Source organism: Culex quinquefasciatus, chromosome 2, assembly GCF_015732765.1.
Source record: "Culex quinquefasciatus strain JHB chromosome 2, VPISU_Cqui_1.0_pri_paternal, whole genome shotgun sequence".
NCBI classification, from domain to species: Eukaryota; Metazoa; Arthropoda; class Insecta; order Diptera; family Culicidae; genus Culex; species Culex quinquefasciatus.
In genome coordinates, this window is record NC_051862.1 from 181,751,724 (window position 1) to 181,761,795 (window position 10,072).

The 10,072-nt window shown below is 33.8% G+C and overlaps 1 protein-coding gene across 1 annotated transcript; it reads left to right on the forward strand.

The window, feature by feature from the left end:
• The first annotated feature begins 4,793 nt into the window (after nucleotides 1–4,793).
• LOC119767814 lies at nucleotides 4,794–5,651 on the forward strand. The gene is made up of 4 exons (XM_038257378.1): nucleotides 4,794–4,911; nucleotides 4,981–5,145; nucleotides 5,203–5,361; nucleotides 5,424–5,651. The coding sequence occupies exons 1-4, from the start codon at nucleotides 4,858–4,860 to the stop codon at nucleotides 5,589–5,591; spliced, it is 546 nt and encodes a 181-aa protein (XP_038113306.1). The 5' UTR covers nucleotides 4,794–4,857; the 3' UTR covers nucleotides 5,592–5,651.
• The last annotated feature ends 4,421 nt before the right edge of the window (nucleotides 5,652–10,072 follow it).

Sequence of the window (10,072 nt, forward strand, 5' to 3'; positions counted from 1 at the left end):
CGACTGGTCGAAAACATTCCGAAACGAATTTTAGAACGAATCGAGAACAATGTTGTCGATTTCACGGACAGGATTTCTATCCGTGTAGAAACATTTTAAGAATATTATTATCCAGAGCTTTACGACACATTCATTTTTTGACAAGATAAACCGGACGCATATTTGCTGAGTTATAGTCTCTTAAACTATTTTACTGATGTAGGAAAAAAAACATGGAGAAAATCCTCGTTTTCTTGTGTAATTTTCTATCGGAGTCTGTATCTCATTAACCAATGTTCCTATCTTTATTGTTCTAGAAGCATTTTTTTAAAGTTGATTGATCTCATGAAATTTGTTTTTTTTTTTCAGAGATCAATGAAATCAAATCAAAATTTTAGGTGAAGTGCTTTTAGATTGCAATTTTGATTCAACTAGTGCCATAGTTCAAAATTTCTTTATTTTTTTTAGTGCAACTTAACACTGGAACGCCCAACGCATGTCCAACTTACACGGACGCCCAAGCCTCCCAAAAAAGGTGGAACGGTAACTTCAACTCGCTGGTTCTCGGGCATAACTCAACCAATCAAGATGATTCTTCTTTCCAGTGATTTGTTAAAATCGAGCCAAACATTTCATTAGGGCACAAAACCAAAACGTAAACATTCGGGATTATTCCACTATTCCATTCATTAGTACAATCCCTACATGCCCTCCAAGAATCAGATTGATAGCAAACAATTTACCATTGAAAAAATCAAAACACAAAAGGGCACATAACAATTTTCACTCCAAAACCAAAAAAGATGTAATATGTGCCCTTTTGTTTTTCGTTAGTTTTTATTAGTTGTGGAACTTTTTGTGTTATAAAATGAACTTTTCATACATTCTTAACACTAATTCACTTCAAAACAAAGTTTGGTTTACTTTTCACCAAGCATTTCTGAAGAAAAAAACTTCGTTGAAATACAATATTTAATACGGTCCCGCGGCTGCTGTTCAGTACTCTTTTGAAGAATTTTTATGTTTTACATACCTTATCTACACCATTCAATCGCAGAACTTCACAAATTATCAAAATTTCCACTGAATCCCTCATTATTTCTATACACTATACAAAAGGGCCCATAAACATCATTCAAAACATCAATCCGGCGACAGCGCTTTAGTGCCCTTTTAATTCTCTTCGAAATTGCATTTAGAAAGGGCCCATTATAAATAGCAGTTGGAAAGCTAAAAGGGCCTAATAACGGGATTTTTTAAAATTATGATTTTTATTGCGAAAATCTACAAAAATTAAGAAGCATTAAAGCAGAGTTCAGGATAATGATGTAATTTATCGAATCGTCAGTTAAAATACCATCAGTCAAGCTTCTTTTTTAAAAAGGAATTGAAACAAGTAGCCCACTTTTTGCAAGCGATTTTCTCGAATGGCGGTTTTTGGTTTTGTGCCCTAATGAAATGTTTGGCTCGAAATGTCTAGATGATTCTAGAACTTTGCAGAACTTAATTTGAACAAATCTGTAATTTCTGCGACCGAAAACATCGTTAGTAGTAGTTAATGCAAAAAGTAGCAAAAAGAATTTTTTTTCAGCACGAGTCGTAGTTTCACGACGGAATTGCAAATTATTTTAATTTTTTTTTTTCAATTCCGTCATGAGACTATTTCCTTTCCCTGACATTCTTGAACGACGAAACTGCCTACTTTTCAGTACCAAAAATAATAAAATAGTACACCTTTTAAAAACATGGATGCTGAAAAGTTGAACTTTTCAGCACTTGATAGACAAATTTATACTTTCCAACATTTTTTTGATTTAATCGATTCATTGATTCAATGCATAGAAGTTTGTCCTATAAAAAGGGTGTTTTCGGAATTGCATAATACGTTAATTGTATGGAACTCGTTTCGAAACTTGATTTTTTTTCATCATTCGTCGTAATTATCCAACTCGGTGAACCTCGTTGGATAAATGTACGACTTGTGCTGAAATAATCCTCTTTTTGCAATTTGTTGCATAAACTTCTATTTATGTAGGGTTCTAAGCAATACTTGTTACTTTGCGAATGACACCAAATCAATCAGAAAATCCGATTAGGGACCATCCATACACCACGAGAACACTTTAGGGGGGGGGGGGGCTATGGCGATTGTCCACGCTCCATACAAAACAGATTTGTATGGACAATTTTCCACGGGGTGCCGAGAATTCTAAAAAAGTGTCCACGTGGTTGATGGACGGTCCCTTACTAGATATTTTTTTATTTTTTTAAAGCATTTTGGTAGGGACGATTGCTAACATTTTATGGAGACTTGACGAGCCAATGATGCAAAGTGAATACTTTGGTCACTGAAAAAGTACACAGAAAGTTTCATCAAAATCAAAAAATACAAAAATCAAACCTTTAAAAAATTAAAACCTTCTCGGTCAAAGCAAAGTCTGAAATTCAGAAAAAAAATGTTCCTTTGACTTTGATGATTTTTTGATGCTTTTATGAAGTAACATATTGCCAAAAATTTTAAAGAATAATTGTTAGGACTTTATTTATTTTATTAGTATTTATTTAGGCCTGTTCAGTCAAAGATAATAAAATAAATCTTTAATTTAGAGTATATTTTGAAAATGTCCATTCCTTTCTGACATTTCCCTATACTGTATTGTGTTTTATTCACTGCAAGGTTTTTTGATAAGTCATGCAAAGGAACGAATTATTTCGTGTACAACAGTTGCTTTAGTTGACCTCTAAAACACAGGATAAGGACGATAATTTTGGGATTAAGTATTGAAGAAAATTTATATAAATAAGAAATGCATATAGCTTTGTTATTTTTGGTTCTGTTTTAAGATATCAAACTTCAAATCTATCATTTGGCATGAGAGCATGACATGGACAATTTGTCCATGCTAGTTAAAGGAACTGTTATCAATATTTTAGCGCTAAAATGAGGTGTGTTTGTTATTTATAACAGCCCTTATCTGTTAGTTTTTGCATTCTATATTTTTGGCATACTTTTCAAATATTTTGATGAGTTTATGCATTATTAGTTTTTTAAGCATATTATTTCTATAATTTTTGGGAGGTTTTGCATTCTTTCAAACATGAGCAGTTTTTTTGATTTTTACCATAACATTTTGAAAATTTTCTGTAAGTTTTTGCATTCTTTGTTTTTTTAAGCAAATTGTTTGTATAATTTTTATGAGATTTTGCATTTTTTCTAACATGAGCAGTTCTTTCGATTTTTTGCATAACATTTTGGAATTTTTTTGTTAGTTTTTGCATGCATTGTATTTAAGCATATTTATTTTAATTATTCCATTCCATCTATCATTTGGCATGAGAGCATGACATGGACAATTTGTCCATGCTAGTTAAAGGAACTGTTATCAATATTTTAGCGCTAAAATGAGGTGTGTTTGTTATTTATAACAGCCCTTATCTGGTTAAAAATATCATAATTTTATGCATATGAACGAAAAAGACTTTTTTATAATGAAATAAATAGTATTTGAAACCGGTAATTTAAATTTAAAACGACCATCACGAATTAGTTTTCACCTATTGAATAAACCCATTTGGCAATTTCACAGCATCCAAATTGGACCATAAACAGTTTGTTACTTTATTCCCGAACTCAGCATGACCCATTTGTGGTGCCTTACTATAGTCAAAGCTCGACAGGAATACCGTAGCTTTAGCCAAATATTGGACCCTTTCAGCTCAAAGTTGTGACCGGCACAAAATTCAAAGTCACACTTAACGTTGCAAAGCTTCCCCGCATAGGCGGGGTGAATCTGTGAAAAGTTTTAATTAAATTAAAATGCCTCTTGTTAGCTTCCGACATGTGACACCCCGAAGCCAGCCAGCGGGTAATGCTGTCCACAAAGTAGCTTAATTTTATACATTTGGGCGAAGGGAAGCTTTTTTTGACCTATTCAGCATTTCTTTCAGGATCGTCGACTAAAAAGGTAAACATTTGTGGGTTTACCCTAAAGATATCACCACAAATGGAATAAAACCTCGATGATAGTGATGTTTAACTGGGAACCCATGATGGTCGGGTGTCGTCCATTCTAAAGTCCACAAGCAAAATTGGCACCCTACGGTGACTGTGGCCTCAAGTCTCTCTGGTCGGCCGGCAGATTGGTGAATAGAGGTCAAGCAAATCAAATTAACAGAGGCACCCTTTCTCGGAATTATTTAACCTCACATTAGCATAATCGATTGACAAGCAAATGTGGATCGACAGCAGCGGAGGACACAACAGGGGTTGAATCAATTCGAAGCCGACGCAGACCATTTTGAGACAATTAATTTGTGGAATGGATATTTGGATTGAAAATCGTAACGGTGGCATCATATTTCACCCACTTCGATAACATAACTTGGACGGTTTATTGTGGGATCTGGCTGGAAGTGAGACTTTCAGACAAATTATGGTTTGAACATTAGGCTATCACTTAATTAAGTGGATGACCTGTAAGAAGTTCTAATTGGGTTAATTTCAGATGAGTGTTAGAATGGCGTTTGCATCATTTTTAAAGTTGAATTTGAACAACAACATCCCAACAAAACTGTTGTGATGATAAGTCTCTTACACGAAAGAGATCATCTATAAAAGTTATTAACAAATTATTTGTAAAGTATGCGTGTTGTAAAATCATAAAAATATATCTTTAATGAATAACGGTCAAATTCATTGAATAAAACGTATTGCATGGGTGAAATCAGATAATTATTAATTGTACATAATTTGTGTGCATTGTTCAGGATATTATCATTCAAGAGATGTTGATGTACTAACTAACATTGTTCAGCTCAGTCGCTTGATGTGAAAGCAACAGTGTAGTTTGAGCTTATTTCAGTTTGGTCCCAGTTAAAATGATATCTCTTTTTTGTGCAGTTATTTTTATATTAAATTTCCTTCAATATCAGGTAAGAACTAAATATTCTCAAATAAGTAATGTTTAGCTTATTATTAATACTATCAAACAATACTATCAGGCTACCGTCACCATCGACTTCGATGAAGATTTAAGGGAGTGCGGAAATGGGTTGCCAATGCCAGATATGGACATGTCACAATTTAGCATTTTGCCCCAAGATGATGGATCTCTGCTGTTGAATGGAACGGTCACGATAAACAAGAGTTACAATGATCCCACCAGGGTATGCTGATCGATTTTGCAATGAAAAAAAATGATTTTAAAATTATGTTTATTCAAGTGGAAGATGTACACCGAACGCTTGGAACAGGGCAAATGGAACCCCGGAATAGTTTCGCGTGACATCCCAAACTTGTGTCCAGTACTAAAAATGCCTTCTGAACCATGGTACCAGTACACGAAACATTTGGAAAATCTGCACTGCCCTATCAACGCGGGCGTAAGTGAAAATCACCTCCGACACATAACATCGAAATGAAAAACGTTTTGTTTCACTTGCAGTATGTAGAACGTTTGGACAACCTCAACATTGGGAACATGGCCGCAGTGTTTGATGTGCCGCCGCAGTTCATCGGAGAGTGGAGAGTCTACCATGAAATTTCCACTTTTCGGAACGGATTGCCCGCCCGGGAGTGCTTCATGATACCGACCACTATTGCAGAAGTATAGGTAGCAGCACCTACAAAGAAACCTTTAAAACATGTAGCTAGTATGCAAGTATAAATTAATGGGTGCAAAAAAAGTAAACCATGTTCAAAAGATTTCCATTAACATATTTTATTTTTACGTGCAACTTCTGTTCAGTTTAAATCAATTTCTGAACTCGACAGATTGCTTGCTTGGGTAAGCGTGGTTGAGGGGTCGGGGCAACTGCTGTGTGAGTTGGCGGAAAATTACCCATTTTTTAATCCGGCTGAAACTATTTTGGTGCCTTCGGTACCCGAGCAGGGGTAAATAACACGGGAATACCAAATTTTGGTATTACTTGGGCAAATAACAGCGACCAAAATGTGCCCTTGGTTGCCCAGTAATAGATGGTAAAATACCATGAAATCATACCAAAATCTTGTATGTGTAAGGGCACAACAATACCAAACCATGTTATTCCAAGGGTAAAATAATACCTCAAAATAAAACCATTTCAATACCAAGTTGAGGTCTTCTGGATTTTTGAACATTGCTTGAATACCAAAACTTGGTATTGCCATGGTTTTATTTTTAGGTATTCCCGCGCCCTTGGAAAATCATATTTTGGTATTTCTGTGGTCTTTCACATACATGATTTTGGTATGATTTCATGTTATTTTACCATCTATTACTGGGCAACCAAGAGCACATTATGGTCGCTGGTATTTGAACAAGTAATACCAAAATTTTATTTTCATACCATTTTTAGTGCAGCAGTTGCAGTTAGTGAAAAAACGGAAATTATTCATATGCAACAGCCAAATCTACTCACCTGATGATTCCATGTTGTTATTAGTGATATTCTTCACCACACCGAATGCATTTGTCATTGATGAACGGCCTGTGCTTGAAGTTCTTGAAGCTTCTGAAAAATAACAAGAATGAAAAATAAGTATTATTAAAATGAAACTGAATTGAAATTCACCAAAATTCATTAACACTCAAACGCTCGGGTAGTCATTTGACCCCTATTTTTTTCTTAAAATTCTCATAACTTTTGATAGAATTGACCAATTTGGATGCTTCCGGGTGCAAACGATCCAGATTTGTCTATATTTTCAACTGTCAGACGGAGGACAAATGTGGTCCATTTTTACCGGAGATATTCCGGATTCTGTTGGGGTACCTCGACCCTCCTAAATGGATATTTGGCCAATATAATAAAAACTTTTCAACAGAATAAAATCGGAAATGATGCATACCTTCAAGGAATCATCCTAAAACATCATCCTGCATAGATACATGACATGCTGAAGACCTTCGGGCACCGGAACAGGTTCTATCCGGAAACGGTTCACTGAGCTGATGTCAATTGTTGCCCAACTCGAACCGGCTCCGCTGCCCCGTAGGACTTAACCATGTCAATTATTTTGCAGGATGATGTATTAGGATGATGCCTTGTAGTTTTGCATCATTTCCGAAATTTTTCTGTTGAAAGTTTTATTATATTGGCCAAATACCATATAGGAGGGCCGAGGTACCCCAACAGAATCCGGAATATCTCCGGTAAAAATGGACCACATTTGTCCCCCATCTGGCAGTTCAAAATATAGACAAATCTGGATCTTTTGCAACCGAAAGCATCCAAATTGGTCAATTCTATCAAAAGTTATGAGATTTCAAAGAAAAAAAATAGGAGTCAAATGACTACCCGAGCGTTTGAGTGTTAATCTGTCGATTGGCTCGTTTTTCAAAGTATTTGGTTATCCCGACTTAGAGATATTTCAACGTTTTTGAAAAAAATATTAGTGGGTATATCACACTAATTTTTAAAATCATCTTAAACATTTTTGAGTTTCAAGTCATTTTAGCGCAAAATAAATTAACTCGTAAAATTTTTTTAACAAATTTCCCATAGTTTCAGAGAAAATTGATGAAACCTTTCAATATTCAAATAATACCAAAATGTGCCATCCTGACTTAGAAAATTTTCCACAATTTCAAGTCATTTCTGTAGGAGGTATATCAAAAATGTTTAAAATCAAGTTTGAAATTTCCGGTTTTGAATGAAAGCATTCGCTTTGAGACATCATTTTAGCGCAAAATTAATTATTTTGTCAAAATTGGTCAAAATTTTCCCATAGTTTCAGAGGAATTTGATAAAACATTTAAATACCAAAATAATACCAAAATGTGCCATCCTGACTTAGAAAATTTTCAACAATTTCAAGTCATTTCTATAGGGGGTATATCAAAAATGATTAAAATAAAGTTTGAAATTTCCGGTTTTGAATGAAAGCATTCGCTTTGAGACATGATTTTAACGCAAAATTAATTATTTTGTCAAAATTGGTCAAAATTTTCCCATAGTTTCAGAGGAATTTGATAAAACACTTAAATACCAAAATAATATCAAAATGTGCCATCCTGACTTAGAAAATTTTCCACAATTTCAAGTCATTTCTATAGGGGGTATATCAAAAATGATTAAAATCGAGTTTGAAATTTCCGATTTTGAATGAAAGCATTCGCTTTGAGACATCATTTTAGTGCAAAATTAATTATTTTGTCAAAATTGGTCAAAATTTTCCCATAGTTTCAGAAGAATTTGATAAAACACTTTAATACCAAAATAATACCAAAATGTGCCATCCTGACTTAGAAAATGTTCCACAACCCGAGCATGGGTAAATAACAAGGGAAATGCGTAATAATACCTTTCTCTGGTATCAATACCAAATTTTGGTATTCCTGGACCCTTTAAAATTTGTCTTAAGGATTATGCAAGAGCAAAATGTGGTATCATACCAATTTAAGGTATTGTTTTGATATTGCAAAATTGCAGAATTTGTCAATGATCGAACACCACATTTTGGTATTCTTTTGGTATTACAGTATTTTATCAAATTCCTCTGCAACTATGGGAAAATTTTGACCAATTTTGACAAAATAATTAATTTTGCGCTATAATGATGTCTCAAAGCGAATGCTTTCATTCAAAACCGGAAATTTCAAACTTGATTTTAAACATTTTTGATATACCCCCTATAGAAATGACTTGAAATTGTGGAAAATTTTCTAAGTCAGGATGGCACATTTTGGTATTATTTTGGTATTTAAGTGTTTTATCAAATTCCTCTGAAACTATGGGAAAATTTTGACCAATTTTGACAAAATAATTAATTTTGCGCTAAAATGATGTCTCAAAGCGAATGCTTTCATTCAAAACCGGAAATTTCAAACTTGATTTTAAACATTTTTGATATACCCCCTATAGAAATGACTTGAAATTGTGGAAAATTTTCTAAGTCAGGATGGCACATTTTGGTATTATTTGAATATTGAAAGGTTTCATCAATTTTCTCTGAAACTATGGGAAATTTGTTAAAAATTTTTACGAGTTAATTAATTTTGCGCTAAAATGACTTGAAACCCAAAAATGTTAAAGATGATTTTAAAAATTAGTGTGATATACCCACTAATATTTTTTTCAAAAACGTTGAAATATCTCTAAGTCGGGATAACCAAATACTTTGAAAAACGAGTCAATCGACAGATTAATGAATTTTGGTGAATTTCAATTCAGTTTCATTTTAATAATACTTATTTTTCAATCTTGTTATTTTTCAGAAGCTTCAAGAACTTCAAGCACAGGCCGTTCATCAATGACAAATGCATTCGGTGTGGTGAAGAATATCACTAATAACAACATGGAATCATCAGGTGAGTAGATTTGGCTGTTGCATATGAATAATTTCCGTTTTTTCACTAACTGCAACTGCTGCACTAAAAATGGTATGAAAATACCAAATTTTGGTATTAGGGTAGGGTAGTCATCAATGAGACACTTTTGGTTTTCAACCTTCAACGATTATTCTAATTTTTTCATCAGCATGTTTTAATGAGCTTTTAGTTGCATTATCTTTCTTTTAATGTGCTCTAATATTGACCAAAATATGAGATCGATCCGACATCTACAGCCAGAGTTATTCAACTGTCTCATTGTAGACGCACTTGGCAGGAACAATGAGACAGCTGGGGACAATGAGACACTCTACGAAAATCAAAATTTTTCTAGCAATACATCATGTTTTTGTATTGTTCAATTGCAGGTGACTTGCCTTGAACATTTTAGAGCAATTTTGCCAACATGAAACTTTTAATAACAAAAGTTATACTAAAAAGTATTTAAATTTTGTAAAATCCATATATTAATACCAACTAACTTTCTATTTTTGGTTAAATGAAGTTTAAACTCTATAAATATGCCAAAAATCACTTTTAATTCATGTTTTGAAAGATTTCCATCGATTTTGAAAAGTTTATTGAAGAAAAAACAAAGTGTCTCATTGTTACCCATGGGCTGAAATGAGTGGGGAACAATGAGACAGCCCTGGATTCTGGCTATATTCTAAATTTTGGCCAAATCTAATGAAAGGACATTGTAGCCCAACTTAATCCCTATGGAACGTCGAAAGAAATTTGAAGAAATATTATTTTTTGTGTAAACGGCAGCCTATGAG

Bases quoted from the DNA above. Each gene is read 5' to 3' on its own strand.
- LOC119767814 (XM_038257378.1), top strand. From the start codon at position 4,858: ATGATATCTCTTTTTTGTGCAGTTATTTTTATATTAAATTTCCTTCAA. The intron at 5,146-5,202 runs GTATGCTGATCG...TGTTTATTCAAG, and splicing joins GTTACAATGATCCCACCAGG to TGGAAGATGTACACCGAACG. The intron at 5,362-5,423 runs GTAAGTGAAAAT...TTTCACTTGCAG, and splicing joins ACTGCCCTATCAACGCGGGC to TATGTAGAACGTTTGGACAA.